A 24,719-nucleotide genomic window follows, 5' to 3' on the forward strand; every position below is an offset into this window, starting at 1 on the left:
CATATGGCATAGCCAATATAGGGCGAACCTGGTGCGATATGGCAGATACATCGATGATTTATTTTTTATTTGGAAAGGGGATTTAACATTGGCACTTGATTTTTTGCACTCACTCAATTCTAACACTTTTGGTTTAAAGTTCACTTTCACTTATGACTATCAACAGATAAACTTCTTGGACATAGCTATAACTATTAAAAACAATTGTATTTCAACTGCAACATATAAGAAAGAGGTGGATAACAGTAAATATTTGAATTATCACAGCTGTCACTATAAACCGTGGGTCCATAACATTCCAAAAAATCAATTCTGCAGGATAAAAAGAAATTGTTCAGAAGATCATACATATAGACAACAAATGGAAGAAATGAGAGGGACTTTTTTGGATCAAGGGTACCCAGAGTGGTTATTAGATAAAGCCCAATTGGAAAGTGAGAAGATAGAAAGAGTGTCTCTTCTAAATTCAAAAACCATGACCAAGCAAGTAATACCTGATAATCCTTTGTTTATTTCCAAATTTAATACATATTCGGATCAACTGAGAGAAATTATAAATAAAAACTATAGGATATTGAAATGTGACAATATATTGGCCCCTCATCTAGAGGAGGTTCCAAAAATCATTTTCAAAAAGAACAGAACATTAAGAGACATTCTATCACCGAGTCACTTTAAACGTGAAAATACTGATCAGGTAGGAATAGTGAAGACGAAAGGATGTTTTAAATGTAACAAGAATAAGTGTATGACCTGTAAACATATTAAAGAACCTAATACTTGTTTCAATTCATCTCACTCTGGAACTTCTTTTAACATAAAAAGTCGTATCGATTGCCAAACCTCATATGTTATATATTTAATTACATGTGTATGCGGGTCCCAATATGTGGGTCGTACGATCCGCACACTAAACACAAGATTTTTGGAACATCGAAGGAATATTTTGAAAGGAGTGCTCAAACACTCATTATCAAAACATGTTAAACTTAAACATAATGGAGACCTGCGAGTGCTAAGCTTGCAGGGAATCGAGCACATTGAACATACATTGAGAGGTGGCGACCGATACGACAGACTATGTGCTAGAGAAGCATTCTGGATATTTTCACTTGGTACCCTTTTCCCTACCGGCCTTAATGATAATATTGAATTAAATAATGTATAGAAAATATATATAAATATAAATATAAAAATAAAATTAATAGTGAAAGGATGTTCTAATATAATTAGTCGGATTCTCTCAAGTTTCCTTCCTTGTTCTCTCTTTTGTTTTAATCTCTTTTCTTGTCCATTTACATTATAATTTTTTGGCTGATCCTCGTAATGTGCAGATAAAGGGAATCTGGCTGTATAGATATGAATAATCTGTACAGCCACTTACATATAACTATCTGTACAGTAAGGAGAACTTGTTTGACTGAGGTCGACATCTTTTTTGTACTGATATTTTTGTCCTTTATGAAGATATTACACCATATAGAAAATTGTTACCTTTAAATATTATATAAACTTACTCTCACCATTATTGTTATATATCTCTTGATAAAGAATCAGTAAGAAATCTAGTTTAGAACTTAGAACTTAGGAATGAATTTAAACATGCCATAATATAAATATAAATATAAGTGAGAAATCGATGTATGGTTAGAGAGTCGAACCTACATGGTAGCTCTGTCCTCGTGTGATAACTCATACCCTTGTCTTTGAACTACTTATCTATTCTTATGTTCTTGTATCAAACTGAACTCTTGATATATTCGCTTCCATACTCTGATCTCTTTAGGAATAATAAAAAAAAACGTTAAAATGTATCTAAAAAACTTTAAAATGTATCTAGTTGACTTTGAAATAGACGCTATAGTCGTGTCTAGAACCTGTGAAGTAGAGACCTGTTTGGCTGATAGGCCTCTTCCCTATCTCTGAGCTATAGGCGCCCTGCAAGTAAACATCAGTATAATAGTAATAATCCTAAGCAGAGAGAATAGCGCTCAAGGATGCCATTTATTAGAATATGTTTATGTATATAATTATTATTTGATTTAATGAATATTTGTTATAATGAATTATATGATTCAATTAGAAGTAATTTATATAACGATGATATCCACAGTATGTATATTAAATTGATTTATTCAGACCATACGTCACCTTGACACACCTGTGAAATGAACAGATTGGAAACCGGTGTTATGCAATTAATCTAGAAAGGTGATTGGCCAACCTGCCTTTTTAACCAGTGAGACCAGTAGGTATTTTGAGCTTCTGAAGAAACCGTCAGTGTTGAAAGACGGAGAAACGCGTCAAGCTTTGTATCCAGCACAGCTCTGTTTGGCAGTCTATCCAGTTCCAGCCCTTTAACCTTCCACGGACATCCAGTTTATTACCGCTATCCGGCCGCCCGCTGCGAGTGACCTGCGGCGAGCTCAGGAGCGGTGAAGCAACATCAGGCTTACGTGTGAGCTCCCCTCCTCCCGACTGACATCCGGAGGGTACGGAGAATACGGAGACGGACCGTCTGCTCCCGACGGTGACCCTCACTACAACTGGGTCCCGCCGGTGGAAGCGGACGCCAAAGGGAAATCCATCAGGCATCATAAGTTACACAGCATATCGGCTCCCGACGGTGGCTTTACAACAACTGAGCTCCGCCGGTTGTTAGCATTTATCAGTGGAACTTTTGTCTCCCTTTTCCTCCGTGACCATCATCTCCTGTTTGGAGCTCAGCGGGACTGGTAATTATCCGTTTAATATTATCAAAAAGATAAATTGAACCTAAGGAACTTGGACGTTAATGCTTGTGCCATAGAGCTGATATATATTTTTAAACATCAGTGGGACCTTACAACCGGTTGTACAAAAATCTCACGATCCATGCTGGATATAGTGCAATATTGTTTTTAACAGTATAATTGTATGTATTAATTTTCTTATGTTTATTAAATTCTAATTTATTTTAGTATATTTTACCTATTTTTATAATTAAAAGTATTGAATCAACACAGTGCGCTCTCTAATTATTCCTGGTTTTTTTTTGTTCTACTGAATTCAAATTCATGTGGGAGCAGCATAATTAAATTATCTTCAGCTGTGGTTTTACAAATTTACCACTAATAACTGCGCCCGATATATCCTTTTTTGAAAAGGTATACCCTGGTTGTTAAATCATACATGCATTTATTTCATCAAGTTTGAACTAATTCAATGCACTCTACCTGGGTCTACCAGGAAAAAACTGCATAATAAATGCAGCCGCCAGGCTATTAACCAATCAGCTCATTCCTGCCCCATATTGTCCATTCTTCACTCCCTTCATTGGCTACCTGCAATACGTTGAATCTAGATTTGCCTTACTGACTTTCAAAGTTTTACATGACCAAGATCCAGGCTACCTAATGCATCTTCGGATTTCTTACTACCTTGCTCTATGTCAGCAATCTGTAGATTTAGGATGATTAGCAGTACCGAGAATCTCCCAGAATGCATCGGGGGGTCAAGTTTTGCAGCTCCATCTCTTTTGGACCAACTTCATGGGCTTCCTGTGCATCTCCAGGGGATCAGTCAAACATCAGCAATGCTGGACCATAGGCAAGTAAAAATTTGATATGGGTATAACTTCTGATATTCTAGAAAAACAATAACAGACCAAGCAAGAAGCATGGTACCTAGCAGCCAAGGTGTTCCTATACCCAGACTGGTTATTCTAAATAGTATTCTGTCCAAAATGTCTTTTTTTTTTAATTAAGAAAAATGGGATGCAGTTGAAATCCCGGCGATCGGAATCCCAGCATTCAAAATCCCGACCGCCGAAATACCATCACTTTCTCCCTCCGTGGGTGTCCACGACACCCATAGAGGGAGAATTAGTGTGCCGAGCGTAGCAAGGCCCCGGGCCCACTGCGTGACGAGCGCAGGGAGCCTGCAAGGGGGGGGGGGGGGGGGGCGGACGATCCACGCCCCCTCCCCTTGTCGGGATTTTGGCGTCGGGATTTTGAACATCGGGATTCTGACCGCCAGGATTTCGTATGTGGGGGGGGGGAGGGCGATCCACGCCCCCTCCCCTTGTCGGGATTTTGGCGTCGGGATTTTGAACATCGGGATTCCTACCGCCAGGATTTCGTATATGTATTCCAGAAAAACAGATGGTTGATATATTACAAAAACAAACATCTGAAGAGACTGAAATAACATTTACTAAGCACAAGAATCATTGACATGAACTGTCATTTGTGCACGTATTCCCAGTCTCTGACTTGTCTGCATGGCGTATTCCAAGATGTGCGCAATGAATGATTGGGATCAACTGGTCATAGTTCTTCTACAGAATGCTCTTTTCTGTATCTGCAAAATGCATCTCAATAAGAATATTGGGATAGCCCTCCAGTACCCATGCGTAGTGGAAACGGGCCCGCTGGTCAAATGTCACGTCTATACATAGTATGTGCTGCACATAATAGCTATGGAATTGCAGGAGCAATCGTATGTGATCGCCCAAATACAATCCACGGGTGGGGGGCGCTTTTGGTGGCGTCTGGTTTGGGGAGAGGGGGCCGGTGGGACCGCTGCCGGTGTCCATACTTTAGCGCTGTGACGGAGCGCTAGTGGGCAGCAGGGGACAGCAGTGGCGGCAGAAATTTAAAAAACTGTTTGAAAGACTCAGGCAGCCCTCTGATTGACTGAGCTCTCTCAGCCAATCAGAGGGCCTCCCAGTGTTTTAAAATTGGCATAGAATGCGATCGCATAAAATGTTGCATCTAATCCGATCGCATAAGTGTATGGGCAGCATAAGAATCCTGTTCTTCAAAACAAAATCTTGTAAACACACTGGACAATAATGTCCTTATGGCAGTGATTTAACAGGTGCTAGTAAACAGAAGCAAGGCCTCTTTGCTGCAAAAGTCCATCTAGATAATGTCTAATCTGTTGTTAGGGACTCTGAACTAACTTCTGCACTATTAAGTTGATTTTTTTTTTTTACAATCCAGGACTATTGTTGTAAATAAAGACATTTGATTTGTCCTTCCAATCAGTAATTATGTATATTTGGTTACCTCTTTTCTGGGCGTGAGTAAACGTGACCGGCTATGCACTCTGCCAGCTAAGGCGATAGCTGGGTTTGACTGAACTAAAGCAAGATTACCTTACAATGTAGATTGTGGTTATAATAAACCTGTAATGTTCTTAATCTATGGCACACTTCACGGAAAATGTCATCATGTTAATCAGGTCACTTCTGTTTTGTGTATACGTACAGCTGCTCTACCATCCACTAGGGCGTGGAGGGAGAATAATATAGTCCGTCGAGCACAGCGAGCCATGGGAGGGGACGTGATGCACCAAAACGGTGTCCATGTCGACATCCAGGACAAAAAAACATGAAAAAACATGTCAACTTTTTGACTGCAGGGCCAGATTTCCCAATAGGCCCGTGAGGCACGATAGTGAAAACTATGCAATGGGTATCGATGGTCATCTATTATGTGTGAGTGATTGGCCTGTGGGCCAATCAAAACACGTGGGTGGGGCTTCACAGGTGTCAGGGGCGGAGCTATGCTCCTTGTCCCGGCACTTTGGGGGGAAGCAAAACTTTGGTTTTGCTGTGCCATCGATGTAGGGAAACCATCTGGTTCTCCCCCATCGTTGGCAAAAGTATTCAACATCGGCCATAAAACATTGATGATTTTGAATCATCGATGGTCTGTGGCCATCCTTAACACCATCTCCCCTCATCAAGCGGCCGGCGCCCCGCGCAGCTGAGTAGCAGGGAGGGAGAGCAGCGGCACCCGCATCTGCGCCATGGACAGGGACTCTGCACGCACAGCCGGCCACCCCTCACGGCGCAGCCAGTCTGTGTGCTGAAGATATTTTTCAGCCTGCAGCCAATCAACTCATCAGGTTCTTCCAACAATGAATGTTGACACCACTATATTAAGGATTACAGAATATGTTTATTTGGCAACTGTGCATTTATAGTGAACAACAAAAGAAAAGGACAAAATACATACAAAAATGAACAGTTTCGGAAAAAAAAAAAATTTGAACTGCCAGGTAAACAGAATGGAAATTTAGGCAAATTTTAACAAGTTGCTTTATTTCACCTTTATTAGTACGACCTGAAAATCTGATCCGTCACACTGAATGTATTTCTGCTACGTCCTTCCAATTTGTAACTTTCCCAGGTATTAATAATTACTGTAATCATGCTGAACACAAATTTACAGGAAAAAAAAATACACTGCACATATAGTTTTCCTTCTCTGATGAGACTATTTCCAACATATTTTTTGTAACCATTTTACTCCCAGCAAAATAATGGCTTCCACCCATTCTATATTACTGCAAGACGTACAGTTATTATACAGTGTCAGCATGAACAAATAGTGTTCACTAAAGAACGATCAACATGAAAAAAAGTGAGCACATTTGTGACGTATACCAAAGTCTGGTGGAGGATCTGGCTTAACGTCATGGAAGAAGTCAATTGGAAAAAGCTAAATGAAGTCAAGCTCATGGACGAAACACATGTAGACTGGTGCAACATGGTAACAGACAAAAAAGGGACGATAAAAAGGGTGACTGCAATGATGGAAATAGAATGGCAGTATGGTTATTAGATTGTAACATCGATGACATTATACAGATGCTTGTGCAGGATTCACAAAATGACAGCAATTCAAGAGTACAATCGATCCCGTAAAACACCCTGATTTTATCTTGAGGTAGAACACTAAATAAGCCTCGATGGAAGTGATCTTATCTCTTCGTACTTGTACAGAACTACTGTGTCATCCAGTTTGACCACCCAAGGACTTGGATAATAATCCTGTGTTCCAGGCTGAGTATCCGGACTGGCCAATGCATTGCCAGCTTTCGACTCTTAATTAGTTCCTTAGTATTTAAAGGACCACTAAAACTACAACACAAGCTGATCATTACAAATCAGCTATAAACAACATTCATAGCCTAATAAGTCCTGTCAAGATGTGATAAATTCTATGCGACAGGACTGGAGATTTATGACACAGTACATACATTGGCCGTGTCCTTCAATAAGATTACTTTGCAGGGTATCTCCTGTGTTTTGGAAAGAATCTTGCCCAATAACCCCCAACTTCATCGCAAATTTCCCTATTTCCAATAAACTCCTAAACTGATTATATTTATGAATATTCCAAAGAGATCTTTTGTCGTATAAGTCAAGTTGCATTCTATAGGGGCCTGTTCTCCTGATGCCTGGGTCAGTGGGCAGAAAGTAAATAGGTTAGAAATAATCGATTCCAACCTATAAAATGAACAGGATCGGTCAGTCGAGATTTTAAACTTTCTGGATTTTGCAGATTCCCCAACAGATCACCGAGTTACCCGGCTTCTATCTGACCAATAAATATAGAGGTCTTTTGAACATTCTTATACTCAGAATTAATTTAATTTGAAAAGATAGAAGGATACTCTACCAGAGTCGAAACAGTTTAGATAAGGAAGACGGGATTAGGCTGACACCTTCTATAACATAGGCAAAGAACTTGTAAAGTACAACATAAAGAGATCGTGTAAGATGTGATAGCCAGCAAAGCTGTATGTATCCCATCAATTAATTTGGCTATAAAGCCTAGTTTTTTCTTAATTAATGTAAGTCCTTATGTAGGCCATCTAAAAAAAAGTGGCGCACGGAAAAAATGGAAGTAACATATCGTTTCTATTTCTGTAATGAATCACATAGGTTGGTTGCTAGGGCTAAAGTACCCTCTCTCTTTTTTTTTTTTTAAATAATTGATCACAAAGTTCTTCATTCCAATGTCAAAAAGATACGTTGACAATTACTGATACATCTTAGGCTACATATATCATGGAGTTAAAATGCTGCGTTTAAAATTTAAATGTTGTGAAAAATCAATGACGCACATTGTAAATGCAATGATGGGGTGAAGTGGCATTTACACCCGACTGGCCTGGTGTGGGCAGTTTACTGGCGCATTACAAATAAACCATGAGAACAAGTGCATGGGCTTCCACTTGCATTCGGCTTCAACCAGATTCGGCTTCAACTTACTTTTGGCACGTTTTATCGATGCAGGCTGAACGAGGTTGTAAACACAGAACTACATAGTAAATGCATGTAAACAATCTTACCTTTATGCAAAGAGATCAATAATACATTTTAGCCTGCAAACTCCAGTGTGTATGTAGCATAAAAATGAGTCGGGTATTGCAATATGCATGGTTACTCAACAAATAAATAAATACTTAAATAAATAATGCATCATTAAATAAAAATGTCGCTTTTAGTGTAGGAGGGGGGTTAAATGTAATTGATATCTGTGTTAGTTATTGATGACACGAACAACATTGCAGTCCACGGATGGCCACATGTTGGGTCTATGTATTGATCATCATAGTTGGTGTTGAAAGCACTTGTGACGCCAATTTGTAGAACGCAACATGAAGAGGTGCATTGTGGGCTTAAGCACATGATGCTCAGTTCGGGAAAAGCTATGTCTGACAACATGCAAAAACAAACCGCAGTTGACAAAGAGAACAGGAGATGTTAGACGAGTGCATCAAGCATGGGCATACGGTGACGTACTGTATTTATATACTGAGGTTCCTTTTCTATATATATATCTATGGAGCTTAGAGTTTATTGCAGAAGTAGTGTGAGGTTATTTAGCATGAGATGAGAATATATATATATATATATATGCTTATCGGAGTTATTCTTAAAAAATATACTTAAGTTCACGCAGAAGTGCAACATTTCATATTAACCTTATAGAACAATAAAACTATGGCAGCGAATGGTTCTCAATAAATAAGAAAGTTATCATCAGAAGCACCGAAAATAGGTTTACGTGCAAATTGTGCGGTGATGAAAGTTTTTTTGATATGGACATGTTAAATGTTAGCACCCAGAGGAGCACAGCTGATTTCAAAGAAAAAAAAAACACACTTGTTAAGAGTACAAAACTGCAATTTGTAGCACATAATTGTGGGGGTCATTTACTAAGGTGCAGTAATTTATAGCTGCTAATTGCTTTTGTTTCTCTAATACCCCTTTCACACCAGAAAATGCAGGGACCCACCCAGGAATATGGCCCAGGAATCATGCCGGGCCATTCCCAGGTTGGCCACTTTCACACCAGAAAAGTCCCTGCATTTTCTGGTGTGTGAAGGGGGCGGGAAGGAGGCTGGCAGGAGGTGGGGAGGAGGCGGGCAGATGGAGGTGGAGGCGGGCAGGAGGTGTGTAGAATACTCACCCCGGTTGCTGGTCCTCCGTGCAGGCCAGGGATACACACGGGCGGCGGGCGCAAATGACGGGACAGCCGGCGGATGAAGATGACAGAGCTCTCCGGTGCCTTCACTGCCGCCGGAGAGCTGCGTCACAATCATCTGCCGCCTGTCCCATCATTTGCGCCAGCCGCCGGTGTGGATCCCTGGCCGGACAGCACACCGAGGACCGGCAACCCGGGTAAGTATCCCCTACCCCATTCACACCGGTCAGGTCCCCGGGTTAAACCCGGGAACAACCCTGCTCCATAGCAGGGTTGAAATCCCTGCATTTTTTGCCGGTATTTTGGCCCGGTAACCTTTCACACCTGCGCTAGTCGCGGGTTGTTCCCGGGCCACACCCGGGAAATTATGCTGGTGTGAATGGGTTACAGGCTCATTGGTGGCTGTTGTCTAGCCTGTAATACTCATGCACTCAGAACAGTGATTGAGAGAACTGGAAGTACCGAATGTTAGCACACACAATGCTGAGGTAGAACACCAGGGGCCAGAGGCACCACGTTTCAAAAAGTGGAGAGTGATAAACAACCAGCCAAATAGCTACTGTCATTTTTTCAAACCCAGCCTGTAACATGACAGGTAGGAGCTGATTGGCTGGTTGTTTATCACTCTCAACCCTTTCTGAAGCTTGGTGCATCTGGCTCCAGGTGTGGCTTACTGCATTTCAGTTTGCCTTAGAAGCTAGTGCTGTAAGTACTGACACTGATCACTATTCTGAGGTTGGTTGATGCTGTGCTTACTTTCTGATGAACACAGTATCGCCGACCATCGAATGATGTGGAAAGTGCTCGCCCATGCACGAGTGGTCTATACCACTCGTACATATGAGCAAAGAAAAGCAGGGTTTATGGGCGGGCAGCTAACATCTGGTCATGTCAGCTCTCCGCCCCTCCCACACATCCCGACTGCATTTCCATATGCATGTGTTTTCATGGGAACGCCCATGAAACGTAGGGTGTGCTTACGGTAATGACCCTGATCAGGCCGCAACGCCTCTCTCCACCCCATGGTCAGCGACCGGACTTCTCTGCGTACAGACATACGCACAACATCGGGACACTGGCCAAATTTGTGTCTAAGCGAAGCGATCTGAATAAGGCCCACTGTGTACAGCAACACATTTCCGCCCTCTATACAGTTACCTGTGAGCATATACCATAAATTGCAAAAGATCAAACAATGTTAGTATTTCATTGGTTGCTGTGGGATAATGCACACACTTGTGATTCACACTCAGTGTGAACAATTCCAATTGTGATCACAAAAAATTATTTTGAAATTTGCAGGTTTTTTTTTTTCCTTTTCTTTTTTTTTTGCTTTCAACCACTTCCACTTAAGTGTTACAACACCCTACCAATACGGGGAGTGAACAAACACTGAATTTGTGTCAAGGAATGGAAACGTTCTTCTAGATCTCGTAGCAGTAAAGTGCTGTGTTTTGTTTCTCTAAAACAGAAATCTGTTTCAATGTAGACCAGGCGCTTGGTCATTTTATATAAATAATCCTGATGGATTGTACTCTACTGGGTAAACATGGGGATAAAAAAAAAAAGAAGCAAAAATAAATAAATAATAGTGCCTATTTGTAATATTTAAATGGCACATCATACCAGTCCAGCGAGGACGTTACAGGATATTATTTTTCATAACCTGAAAGCGTCCAAAAGATCCAACAAGGTTTCTTTCTTTGTTCAAAAAACATCTTCACTCTATGACCTGTATTTCAAAGATAATTCTCTAAACATAGATGGGCCAAAGTCTAAAGTGCAAGAGACGTCTATTCTTGATGACTAGTCTTAATGATATGTCAATGAATAAATAGAGGAAGAATGGCCGAAACCCTTCTGCTGCTTAAGAGAACAATGCAATGCAATACAACAAAAGACTGCCATCTTCCCTGATGCGGAGACTTGCAGGATGCTACAGCGTGAAGAAAAACCCTTTCCGGACCTCTAGATAGAGTTGTACGAACCCATCTGCTGCTGGTGGGTCTTCGATACAGTCTTTAATTGGCAAAGAGGTACCTTTGCAATGGGATGCAGGCCTTTCCATCAGTGGCAACGTTACATGGACGAATGACATGTCCTGAGAAGAAGTCCCCTAGAACTGAGAAACGAGTGTTTAGCTCCTCTTGGTCATCTATGGTAGACACAGTGGGCTTCTCCTTGATGTAATGGACCTGATTCTTTGTCAGAGGCTGGTTGAGGATACGGAGAGAGTTGGGGAAGAGGGAGGAGGAAAGTTGAGAAGTTCTAGCACTGCCACCCCCACGCTGCTCCTCCGGGTGAACATACAGGATGCTGCTACCCACTTGTTGGTACGCGGGTTGTATTTCTCGATGGAGTTCAGACTCGAGCTTCCATCATTGCCTCCTACTGCATACAGCCACCCATCCATTGCGACAAGATCATGAGTGCTTCTGTAGAAAGACAAGATTAGCAAAACATCTAAAACAAGACAATGCATCTCACAGCCACTGCCTAGATGCCTCTAGAACTTAACCCCCACTCTAGAATCCTTCAAAAACAAGAAGACCTTCCTGTTTATGCAAGCATTTCTTTGAAATGCTTTTCTTTACTTCATTGTTCCTGTACTGTGTTACATTCATTCTATCTGTTAAGCGCCTTGAGCCCTTTTGGAGAAAGAACGCTATACAGATGGAGCAGGGCTTATTATTGCTGGCGGAGCGCCAGGACCGTGTCCCTGGCGATCCGCCAGCAATCTGGCGCTCTGGCTGAATGAGACGCTCGTGCGTCTCCCACGCACGAGCGTCTCAATAGCCGGGCGGCGAGGCGGCGCGGCGGGTGCAGTCCTGCCCGTCTCCAGCTTCAGGGAGACGGGCAGGGCTGCGGGGGGCTGCGGGGGGGCGGTGTGGACCGGCGGGGACCCGGGGAAGCCGGCGGGGACCCGGGCAAAAGCTCCGTCGGAACGGGACGCGCGTGCACCTCGTGCACGCGCGTCCCCTTCCGACATACAGATGGCGCGGGGCGGGGGATGGCGGGTGGCGAGTCCTCCGCCATCCCCAGCAAAGACAAGCCCTGCGCTATCTGTATAAATAGAATTAGTATTATTATTACTTTTACTATATAAATAGAATTAGTATTTTTATTACTTTTAACCTTCAAAAACATTTTTGTACACACCTTACAATGTGTCAGCACCGATATCAGCAGTGATAGGACCCAGCATTGGCAGGTGCATACACATTTGATAATGAGGGCAGCGACAGCCATGCTGCATTCGTAAATATGGCCTTCGCTAACAACATCCGGCACTGCATGTAGGGATGACAGAGGATGTAGCTGACAACACGTAGGTGGTTACACACTAGAAAATCAGATGACATAATGGGGTGTATTCAATGCCGTGGGCGAGTGGCGACAGCGAGCAGGGCTTCCTGCTCGCTGTCACCACTCGCCCTGTCAGTATTCAACTCACCCCCTCATACGCCAATTCCCCCTCACTACGCTTTTTGAGCGAGGGGGAATTGGCGTATGCGGCTCTACAAGCAGCGAGACTCGCGGCTAGATACAGCGGGTTTTCTGCATTAGCCGCGGGTCTCGCTGTTTTGGGGAATTCTCGCCGTCCTGTGACGGCGAGGATTTCCCCGGAACGTTGAATAGGGCGAGCGGCTGGCGCGGGGGTTAAACAGCGAGGATCTCTGGTTTTCTGCAATCCTTGCTGTTTAACCCCCTCGCCGGCCGCATTGAATACAACAGGGTTGCCGACTTTAAGATTCTCCTCTCCGGGAGAAGCCCGCAGAGGAGAGATTCAGCAGCCACACAGGGGGCGGGGCTTGCTAGAGACATCACGGGGCTAAAATGACGTGATTGTGCCGTTTTAGCTCCGCCCCCTCCTCTGAGACCCGAGGCATTTTAATGCCGCGATCCGGGGGTCAGCGGGGGTCCCCCCTGAATCCGGGAGGGTTGCCCACCCTTCCGGGGGGCCGGGAGGGGGACCCGATTTTCGGGAGACTCCCGGAAATTCCGGGAGGGTCGGCAACCCTTGAATACTACCCAATGTGTAGAGTGTACCCAGCTTTACAATAAGATTAAAAAGGACTTAGTTGTTTACTATTAAGGTAACAGGAAGTAATCTGGGCCACCACTATTCAATCTTCTTCCAGCGTTTTGTTCCAGTTCATGATCTGAGAATGGGATTTAAACACCAAACAATGGGAAGCTAAAACATTCAGCAATGCCCCTTTGGACACTCATCAGATGGACCTTAGGACATCGAGATTTCTACAGAGCAAAGTCTTTTATCTTCTAACCAACAGCAAAATAAACAGTAATGGGGTCTCAGCGTGGCTAGAACTACAGAAGCCCACATATGAAAACCAGGCTATTACTGTGGCAATTCGCTATTACCAGGCTAATTGTGCCACGTGATGTGCATCTTCAGCAACAGAGGATGACATAGATCGATATATTTACAAGACTGTTAAATAGTCACGGTGTAAAGTTTTCCCCAGAGGAAATGGATTATCCCTCATTACATAGGCTCCTGAGGCTATACAGCAGGGGGGCTACAGAAACCCCCCATCCCCAATGCTCGCACCAACCTCCCAGCTGGAGGTTATCTGATGGCAGAAAATCCTCTCATGTACATGAATAGTGATTGTGAAGCATCAACAATTCCTTTGATGTGATATTAAAGTAGGGAGATAGATGAGACTGATGGTAACTTCCAATCGGATCCGTTTAGCGGTTGAATCCATTTAAACTGTTTGTTTGTTTCTTTAACTAACCACAGCATATGGTACATTTGTGTTATTTCTGTGGATAGTAAACAGCTGATGTGAGTAATAAAAATATACGTGTTTATTTATTCCACAGTGCAGTCCTACCATCGGCTTCCACATTGCCTCTACCATCGGTTACCTTCTAATGTTCATTGGTGCCACACTCTCCCATGTGTTTGCCTTCGGGTTATATCTCTCCACAGAGTTCAGGCAGCTTGTGCCGTCGTTCCCCCCTGCTACGTACAGCATGCCCTCCAGTACGGCCACTCCGGCGCTGCTGCGGCGGCTCAGCATGTTAGCAATCTGAGTCCAAGTGTTTATCTGGGGAAAGAATAAAATGCGGGATAAGTCACCTTGCACATAGAACCGTGATGTCTTCATGTACCGTGTGTCATATCTGCTTTATCAGACGTTCTATAGCGGACAGGCTGAGATGGTAGCTCATAGCAACCAACCAGCTTATAGCCGTCATTCTGTAGAAGGGATATGGTCACGGGGACCCTATTTAGGTCGACATGGCTAATGTCGACATGGTCAGAAGGTTGACACAAGCATTAGGGCGACAATCAATGAGAAGGTTGACAGCTAAAAGGTCGACGTGCGTTTTTTTACTTTTTTGGGGGGAGCCAACATGCGGTATTTCATGCCCTACCATCCACTACGGCGTGGCGGGAGAATAAAATAGTGTGCCGAGCGCAGCGAGCCAGGCGGTACACTTATCGGTGTCCATGTCATCTATGTCGACATTCGGGACAAAAAACCCATGAAAAACAAGTGTCGACCTTTTGACAGTCGACATTCATATTGTGAAACCTAATGCTTGCGTCCACCTTCCGACCATGTTGACCTTAGCCATGTCAAACTATTTCAGCCCTGTCGACCTTTATTGGTTGACCTAAATAGGGTGGACCCAATGACCCCCTATATGTACTGACCAGGCGGCCTTCTACCAGAGGAGGGGTCACAAAGTCACATAACGATTATGCTGCTACCCCTCTGGCGGCACCTTATACTGAGAAAACAATACGGAACGCAGCGGCGGCTCCGGCCTTTAGACTTAAGGGGGCTGCAATTGCCTGGGTACTGCTCGTTGCAAACGGAACACAACATACAGATAATCTACTTTAAATCACCCTAAACTATGGAATAAAGTAACCTTGATTGTGATTGCTCTATACCAGTGTTTATGTGCATATACTGTAAACAAATTATGAACCCAGATGCACACAAACACAGGTACAGAGCAAAACACACACTTTGAATAACTTTAATATTAATTAAACTACAGAAAATTATTCTCCTATTAAAGATCTACACAAAAATAATAGTTTCAATAAGTATTATTCACAGAGGCTCAAATACTATAAAAAATTAAATAAACTCCCATGCACCTCTCTGGTGCACTGCATACCTTCCTCCAGCTGCATCACACTGAGTGACTCACTGAAGTCTGGGCATGCTCACTGCAGAGGATTTGCTTCTGGGCTGCACAGGCAGCAGCCCATGGAATCACTGTAGCTCTGGTGATGTGCACAGAATGGCTTCCCGCTGGAAAGCTATTGCTGTCATCACTCCATGTACTGGCAGCCCAACTGGGGGAGGAGTATATATGATGGGCAGTAGCAGCTTCCAACAGAAAGCTACTACATGCTGACCTCCCCACATGAGAGGAGGTCACACATGGAGCCTGGTGCTGTGACTCCTGACAGGAAAGACATGTGATCATGTGACACATGAGGACTGGGAGAGACACAGACAGCCAGCAGAGAGCTCCGGAGGTAGATCCTGCACCCCCCCTCCCTACATGGGTAGAATGCGCCCCCCCCCCCTCTTGCACGACTACCTGCGAACGTGATAGAAACCTCCTGGTTTTCACTGGAGGGGCTGCAGTCCCTGCAGCCCAATAGCAGGAGCCGCCACTGATGAAACGTAAACTAATCCTGGCTGGAGCTATTTATTCCTCTGCTAACACTTGTCACTCATCTATAAAGTGGAGTCGCATACCAAAGGAAAATAATTAGTCCTCTAATTAATAAAGTATGCAGTGTGTAAAACTGAATGTGGAAGAACCGGGGTATTCTCAAGGGAAATGGCGATAGCTCTCAGCTGACGTCTATACTTGGGACACATCGTTAATCGTTCTCGTACGTTACACACATCCTGTACATCCAGCAATCGCATATTATTATATCTATCCCAACATTTACTTTAGCTGGAAGCATTGTCAGCAATGGGAAACATCCCCAGCTGACGGATTTAGTACTTGAAACACTGAAGTGTTAGATGAAAGAAATACTTTCTGAGCAAATATTTCATCAACATTTAATATTTAATAGCAGTCGCCCTCCAGCTCCTGGTTCTGTAAAACGGAAATATTAGGCTGTTCCTGAGAGCGCTTGGTCTATGAGCGGTTTTCATTTCTAGTAAGAAGTAATATATTAATAGTCAGGACTCTGGGTCTTGTCTCAGGTAAAGAGGAAACCTGTACAAGAGGAAGAGATCGCTCCCTTCTGGATATATAATGTACTGCAAGCACAGACTCGTAACTAGCACTGGTAAACCTCCACAATTTTGAAATGACTGATGAATCTATCCAAGTTGGCAACTCACAATTTGGGGCAATATATAGTAAATGTTTAAATCGCTGGTAATAAATGTTTGATACCTGGGGTGAAATGTAATAGGGTGAGAAAGTGAGAGATTTGGTAAGAAATCTCCAGGTTTTTTTAAAGCGGCAATCATTTACACTGCAAAATCAAACTGGTTTTGCAGTGTAAATGATTGCCGCTTTAAAAAAACTGGAGATTTCTTACCAAATCTCTCACTTTCTGATTATCTCACCCTATTACATTTCACCCCTGTAAACAAGAATCATTTAATTTCTTAAGCCCCGTACACACGGGGCGATTTCAGCCATAATCGCCGGGGATATGGTCGCTGAGTGACCATATCCCCGTGTGTATGGGGCGACAGTCCCCGGGAGCGCGCTCCTGCTACCAGCCCTGTGGTGGTCGTTGGTCAGAGGATTCTACTGCAGAAGAGGACAGGCCTACAGGGGACCCTATAGGTAAGTATGTATGTATGAATGTAGTATGTATTAAAGTTTTACTTTATTATTGTGTGTGTGTGTGATTAATTTGGGTATTTGTTATGTAGTGGAACTACAAGAAACAGCGTGCCCATTTATGCCCTGCATGCTGGGACTTATGGTTCTCTAAGACTGGTAACACTCAGAAGGACTTTTCAAATTGGTAAAATAAGGTACAGACGTGATGAAAGTCAACGTTTCAGACTGAGAGGTTAGGCCAGGGGTGGCCAAACCTGTCCTCAAGATCTACCAACGGTGCATGTTTTCCAGGCAACCTGTGGATCTATAGTAGGAATGAATGCAGCTGGTTTGAAAATGTGACAGTTAGTAATGACTACAGCTGTGCACCAGCTAGGTGATCTGGGAAATGTGACAGTTAGTAATGACTACAGCTGTGCACCAGCTAGGTGATCTGGGAAATGTGACAGTTAGTAATGACTACAGCTGTGCACCAGCTAGGTGATCTGGGAAATGTGACAGTTAGTAATGACTACAGCTGTGCACCAGCTAGGTGATCTGGAAAACGTGGACCGTTGGTAGATCTCGAGGACCGGTTTGGCGACCCCTGGGTTAGGCAGACACTTATATTTCAGTAGAAGCCAGAATTTTGACCATATACAGCAGCGGTGGGGAACCTCCTGCCCGCGGGCCGTATACGGCCCCCGCAGCCGGTCTTTGTGGAAGTCAAGGACAGGGAAAATCTTGCGAGAGTTACCGACCTCTCGCGAGATTTCCCCTGTATCAGACTCCCTGCACAGCCGCCGGACCACACAGCCCGGCGACTCTCAAACTGCGGCAGCCGCCGGAGTGTGGGATTGCTGCCGCTGGACAATTTGTACGTTTTTTTTTATTTTAAATGGCCCCCCGAGTCATTTTCAACCAATGGAAACGTCCCTCGGCCCCCTAAAGGTTCCCCACCCCTGATATACAGTATATAAATATCTTCTTTGTATTATTCTAGTCAATTTTATAGTCAAAAGTAAAAAGTCCATGACAGGTGAGGCAGTGCCTCAGATGCCTATCGTTTCCACACATCTCTGATGAAATCTCACCACATTTCCAGCAGTACACCGTCGATTTCATGAAACGTGCATTAATTACCAGTAGCATTGGGTGTATTATGGGCGTATTGCTGGCATGCCAATGCAAGAGGCTACTTTCACAGACGCGCAGCTGCAAGCATAGGAGACCATGGTTAGACCATAGGGCAGGTGTGACCATGGATGTACATAAAGGAAGGAGTCTGTAGGCCACAGATAAGCGAGCGCCAATATCCGCTTCTGCGTGATTTTATGTGTGCCTTAGAATCCGAATCAGGCCCTTACCTGTGGCTCATATTTTTCCACGGTGGCTAAGTGAGATGAGCTGTCGTACCCGCCAACTGCATACAGATTGCCATCTAAACGTTTCAGAAAAAAAGAAGATACGCATTAGCTATGCCATACTGTATGGTCGCTCTACCATTCCATCAATCTCACAGCGAAAGAGAATGCTCACCTAGAGTTGCCACCCGTACATATCTACGCCTGGTACTCATTGCAGCTATGGATGTCCATGTGCCTGTGAGCGGGTCATAACGCTCTGCACTGGAATGACAGCAACTTGTTGTTAGTTATGAAGTGATCATGTATACAACGTTCACGAGTCCGTTACTTACTACATCGGGGGGTGCACCCAGCCCACCGCTGCCAGCAAATAGCATGACATGGGCGTTATACATATCTCTAAGATAGTTTGAACTTGACTTCCAAGTTATTCATTGGAGGACCCTGTGTTAGCAGAAAACACAAACACTCTCCCTCAGTAATGGAGCGCAGTATTGTACCCTTAACTGACTTGTAGACCGAGTTGGAAAAATCCAACCAATCGTTTGATAATATGGTAAGTGACCGAACCCAAACCCTGCACACAGTTCGGGGCAACATGCTATAATATCAACTTAATCATCTTTAAATGTATTTTATAAATACTCCATCATACCCTTCATCCCTTCTGCTTATTCACATAGGCCCTTATTCAGATCTGATCGCAGTACAAATTTGTTCTCAAAATGGGCCAAACCATGTGCACTGCAGGTGGGGCAGATGTAACGTGTGACGGAAATGGGCAATTAGTTGATAATGGTTACAGAACACACTAGTTAGTAGTAGAAGGCACTGTTCTTCCTTCCTACCATGACAGCCGGATCCTTATCCAGCTAGAGCAGCGGTTCTCAAACTGTGGGTCCTGACCCGAAAGTGGGTCCCGACCTTCTCAGCATGGGGTCGCGACTCCATGTTGCTGACCATCAGGCTGATGACATTTCTAATCTCAGTCAGTGATTTTAGACTCCTCCCATCACTCTGTGCCCCCACAATGCTGCCATGTATGTGCTGTCTGCTGACTACACATGTGATGTGATGGGTTATGGTATATTAGGCTCCTCCCATCACTCTGTGCCTCCACAATGCTGCCATGTATGTGCTGTCTGCTGACTACACATGTGATGTGATGGGTTATGTTATATCAGACTCCTCCCATCACTCTGTGCCCCCACAATGCTGCCATGTATGTGCTGTCTGCTGCCTACACGTGTGATGTGATGGGTTATGGTATATCAGACTCCTCCCATCAGTCTGTGCCTCCACAATGCAGCCATGTATATGCTGTCTGCTGACTACACATGTGATGTGATGGGTTATGGTATATTAGGCTCCTCCCATCACTCTGTGCCTCCACAATGCTGCCATGTATGTGCTGTCTGCTGACTACACATGTGATGTGATGGGTTATGTTATATCAGACTCCTCCCATCACTCTGTGCCCCCACAATGCTGCCATGTATGTGCTGTCTGCTGACTACACGTGTGATGTGATGGGTTATGTTATATCAGACTCCTCCCATCACTCTGTGCCTCCACAATGCTGCCATGTATGTGCTGCTGGCTACACGTGTGATGTGATGGGCTATGGTATATCAGACTCCTCCCATCACTCTGTGCCTCCACAATGCTGCCATGTATGTGCGGTCTGCTGACTACACATGTGATGTGATGTGATGGGTTATGTTATATCAGACTCCTCCCATCACTCTGTGCCTCCACAATGCTGCCATGTATGTGCTGTCTGCTGACTACACATGTGATATGATGGGTTATGGAATATTATACTCCTCCCATCACTCTGTGCCTCCACAATGCTGCCATGTATGTGCTGTCTGCTGACTACACATGTGATGTGATGGGTTATGGTATATCAGACTCCTCCCATCACTCTGTGCCTCCACAATGCTGCCATGTATGTGCTGCTGGCTACACGTGTGATGTGATGGGCTATGGTATATCAGACTCCTCCCATCACTCTGTGCCTCCACAATGCTGCCATGTATGTGCTGTCTGCTGACTACACATGTGATGTGATGGGTTATGTTATATCAGACTCCTCCCATCACTCTGTGCCTCCACAATGCTGCCATGTATGTGCTGTCTGCTGACTACACATGTGATATGATGGGTTATGGTATACTATACTCCTCCCATCACTCTGTGCCCCCACAGTGCTGCCATGTATGTGCTGTCTGCTGACTACACATGTGATGTGATGGGTTATGGTATATCAGACTCCTCCCATCACTCTGTGCCTCCACAATGCTGCCCTGTATGTGCTGTCTGCTGACTACACATGTGATGTGATGGGTTATGGTATATCAGACTCCTCCCATCACTCTGTGCCTCCACAATGCTGCCCTGTATGTGCTGTCTGCTGACTACACATGTGATGTGATGGGTTATGGTATATTAGACTCCTCCCATCACTCTGTGCCCCCACAATGCTGCCATGTATGTGCTGTCTACTGACTACACCTGTGATGTGATGGGTTATGGTATATCAGACTCCTCCCATCACTCTGTGCCCCCACAATGCTGCCATGTATATGCTGTCTGCTGACTACACATGTGATGTGATGGGTAATGGTATATCAGACTTCTCCCATCACTCTCGTGCTTCGTCCCTCTCTGGCCAATACAAAACTTCTCAGGTGTGAGTTTATATGAATGGAATAACACATTACCTGTTCAAACAGGACGCCCCATCGTATCCGCCTGCGGCATACAACAGTCCGTGAAGTACAGCGACCCCGAGACAACTGCGCCGCGTTCCCATAGAAACCTCTGGCAGCCAAGTGTTTGTTACAGGGTCGTAAGACTCCACTGTAGCAAGGTCTGACGTTCCATCATATCTGTAGGAAGAAGGAATGGAATCAAGGTGTGCCGGCTGCGTAAGAGGTCGGTGTTAGAGAGGTCACATATCATTCCTTACCCTCCCACTGCATAGAGCTTATTTCCAATAGCCGCAACACCCACTCGGGCTCTTCTTGTGGACATAGAAGCGACCATGTGCCACCGGTCAGTACGGGTATCATAAGCTTCGCAGTCACCATGTATGGCAAACAGACTGCCACCACCTACAGGCCAGACACAAATAGGCTTGTATCACCAAAGACTGTCATCCAAGGCACATACCTTGTTTATGGAAGTGGTTGGTATTCTTTTATTAAATTCATTTCTATATCTAATTATTTTTTAAATAAGACATATTGGGGCAGATGTATTAATTATGGAAGCCAATTCCAGGGAATTTTTTCAATCCCAGAATTTGGGATTGAAAAATGCCCAATCCCGGGATTCCTGGGATTGGCTTCCCTACTATTAAAAACCCGCCTTGGCCGCCCCGCATATTTACTTACAAATGCGTGGTGCGGCCGGGTGGGTGGGCATGCCGGGGTGATGGTGCCGGGGCTGGTCCGCTGGTGGGCAGGTGTGCCGGCAGGTCATAAAATTGTAAGGAAGGTCCGCTGCTGGGCGTGCGGGCTGGTCCGTTCCTTGGCGGGCTGGTACGGGGACAGGACGGAGGCAGACAGCCTGTGCGGCCTGCGCAGCGTGACCTCTGACGTTGTCACGCTGCGCAGAGCTGCGCTGTCCGGAACGGGAGAAGCCGGGCAGCTGCTGAGCACCCGCTCAGACGCTGCCCGGCATTAGTCTGCGCATGCGCAGTCTAATCCCGAAATCCCGGGATTGGAAACTCCAATCACGGGATTGAAATCCTGGCGTTTTGGGGGCCAAATCCCGGGATCCCGCGGATCCCAATCCCGGGATTGGCCACCCTTGTATTAAGCCTGGAGAAGGGATAAACTGGAGATAAACTGAAAGGAGATAAAGCGCCAGCCAATCAAGAATCAACTGTAATTTTCAAACTGAGGGGCAGATTTATTAAGCTTGGTGAAGTGATAAACTGTCTGGTTTTTATCACCAGCCAATCAGCTCCTACCTGTGAATTTACAGGCTTGATTTGAAAAATGAGAGGTAGGAGCTAATTGGCCGGTGATAAAAACCAGACAGTTTATCACTTCACCAAGCTTAATAAATCTATCCCACAGTTCATTGGCTGGTGCTTTATCTCCTTTCACTTTATCTCCACTTTAGCTCTTCTCCAGGCTTAATACATCTGCTCCATTGCTCCTTATCAGTATAGGGGGGATGCCCATGTTATGCACGCTGAAACTACTTCCCTCCAATTTATAACACCAGCAGTATACGCTGAATGTGCCCCTGACTATTTCGCTGCTGTGATCTTAAATATAGCACGATAAGCAGGGCAATATATGACAGCATATAACAAGTTCTGACACCAGCAGCTAGCAATTTCAAAAGATTCGATGCGTGACACTATAATCAACTGTTCATACTAACCAACCAACTGTTATTTTTCAAACATAGACTGTAACATGGCAGCTAGGAGCTGATTGGTTGATACAGATGGAGCGCCTCTCATGCAGCTCCAGTGCTCACCAGAACCCCTCCACTGGCGAGTGCTGGCGGAGAGGCGCTCCATCAGACTGGGACGCGCGCACCCATCACACGCACGCGCATCACAGTCACACGGCGGCGGGGATCGGCTACCCTGCCTGTCTGCGCTTCAGGAAGACAGACAGAGTTAGGGGGGACGAGGGGAGTTGGCGAGGACGGGAGGAGAGGCGGCGGAGAGCTCCGCCAGAATGGGACGTGCGAGCATCTCGTTTGAGCGCGCCCCCTTCCGGCGGCACCATATATATACTTGATACTGTTCTGTATCAAGTATATAAATCAATCAGCAGTACCTTCTTCAGGACCGAATCTGGGAGTGTTCAATCTAGAACTTGTTCTGCGTGACTTTCAGTTGAAACAGCTATAATATTAATATGTGTTATGTTAAGCCCTCACCTACTGCAAAGAGCACGGTGCTGGCTCCTTCACAGCGCCTTGGTCGGGTCCGGCTGTTACTCAGGACTCCCCGCTGTTCTGGCATCAGGTGGTACTTGAGGGCCTCAATCAACAGGTCTTTACACTCTGAGTGATGACGCACGAGGAGCTCGGTGTCCACGCTGCTCATTAGGAAATCCCTGCTCAGCAAGGGGAGCCGCACACACTTCATTAGCTGCAGGCAACACATTCATTATTAACCTCTGTACATAGCGGAGAGCATGGCCTCATAATGGAAAATCGACGAAGCTAAGCATTGCATGGCATTTAACCAGAGATAAGGTCTGGAATAGAAGAGGAAAATATTACAGCTTGTATCTTTCAGTTATATATTCTAGAGAAATTCGATAGTTTACATGGCCAAATTGCTACCACTTTAGAACCAACCCTCTTTCATTTCTAATAAGGAACTGTGCAAGTCAGCTTCATATATATGTCCTCCATTAATCATGACCACAAACAGACATTATAACAACTGACAACGCTCCCTTTCCACGGCCGAACCCTAACCCCCACACCTGCAGCCTGACATGGGCCCTCCCCGCTAGTGGTAATCCCCCCCCCTCCCGCAGCCTAACACCACCCTTCTAGGTACCTAACCCTCCCTCCCCGCAGCCTAACACCACCCTACTAGGTACCTAACCCTCCCTCCCCGCAGCCTAACACCACCCTTCTAGGTACCTAACCCTCCCTCCCCGCAGCCTAACACCACCCTACTAGGTACCTAACCCTCCCTCCCCGCAGCCTAACACCACCCTTCTAGGTACCTAACCCTCCCTCCCCGCAGCCTAACACCACCCTTCTAGGTACCTAACCCTCCCTCCCCGCAGCCTAACGCCACCCTTCTAGGTGCCTAACCCTCCCTCCCCGCAGCCTAACGCCATCCTTCTAGGTACCTAACCCTCCCCGCAGCCTAACACCACCCTTCTAGGTACCTAACCCTCCCCGCAACCTAACCCCACCCTTCTAGGTACCTAACCCTCCCTCCCCGCAGCCTACCACCACCCTTCTAGGTACCTAACCCTCCCTCCCCGCAGCCTAAACCTCAGTCCCGTCCCCCCCCGCAAGCATCTAAACCTAACCCCACCCGTCCTCGGCATCCCAGCAGTCGGGATCCTGGTGCTAGCATCAAATTGATGTCGGGATGTCAGTGCTGGTCTCCCGGCAGTAGTCGAGATGCCGACAGGACTACCATACTTACATGCAAAGAACACTCAGTTTGGGATTTGTAAATAAGATTTATTATACTTTATGTATCTATGAGAAGATAGAAGTGAAAAAAAACCTGATGCTATGAATGAACACATTCAAGTAATAAAGAGCA

General features: G+C 45.0%; 1 protein-coding gene across 3 annotated transcripts in view; it reads right to left on the minus strand.

Moving 5' to 3' along the window:
- Positions 1-5,928: 5,928 nt before the first annotated feature.
- The window catches only part of KLHL17 (kelch like family member 17), a 76,299-nt gene continuing 57,508 nt past the window's right edge, over positions 5,929-24,719 (minus strand). For all 3 annotated transcript variants that reach the window (XM_083163280.1, XM_083163281.1, XM_083163282.1), the window contains exons 6-12: positions 23,357-23,570; positions 21,417-21,561; positions 21,169-21,336; positions 18,615-18,703; positions 18,443-18,516; positions 14,169-14,350; positions 5,929-11,704 (exon numbers count right to left, since the gene is read on the minus strand). In XM_083163280.1, the coding sequence (XP_083019406.1) occupies positions 11,476-11,704; positions 14,169-14,350; positions 18,443-18,516; positions 18,615-18,703; positions 21,169-21,336; positions 21,417-21,561; positions 23,357-23,570 (1,101 nt within the window). In that variant the 3' untranslated portion in view covers positions 5,929-11,475. The remainder of the gene's footprint in view (positions 11,705-14,168; positions 14,351-18,442; positions 18,517-18,614; positions 18,704-21,168; positions 21,337-21,416; positions 21,562-23,356; positions 23,571-24,719) is intronic.

This window comes from Crinia signifera, chromosome 19 (assembly GCF_055691185.1).
Source record: "Crinia signifera chromosome 19, ASM5569118v1, whole genome shotgun sequence".
NCBI lineage: Eukaryota > Metazoa > Chordata > Amphibia > Anura > Myobatrachidae > Crinia > Crinia signifera.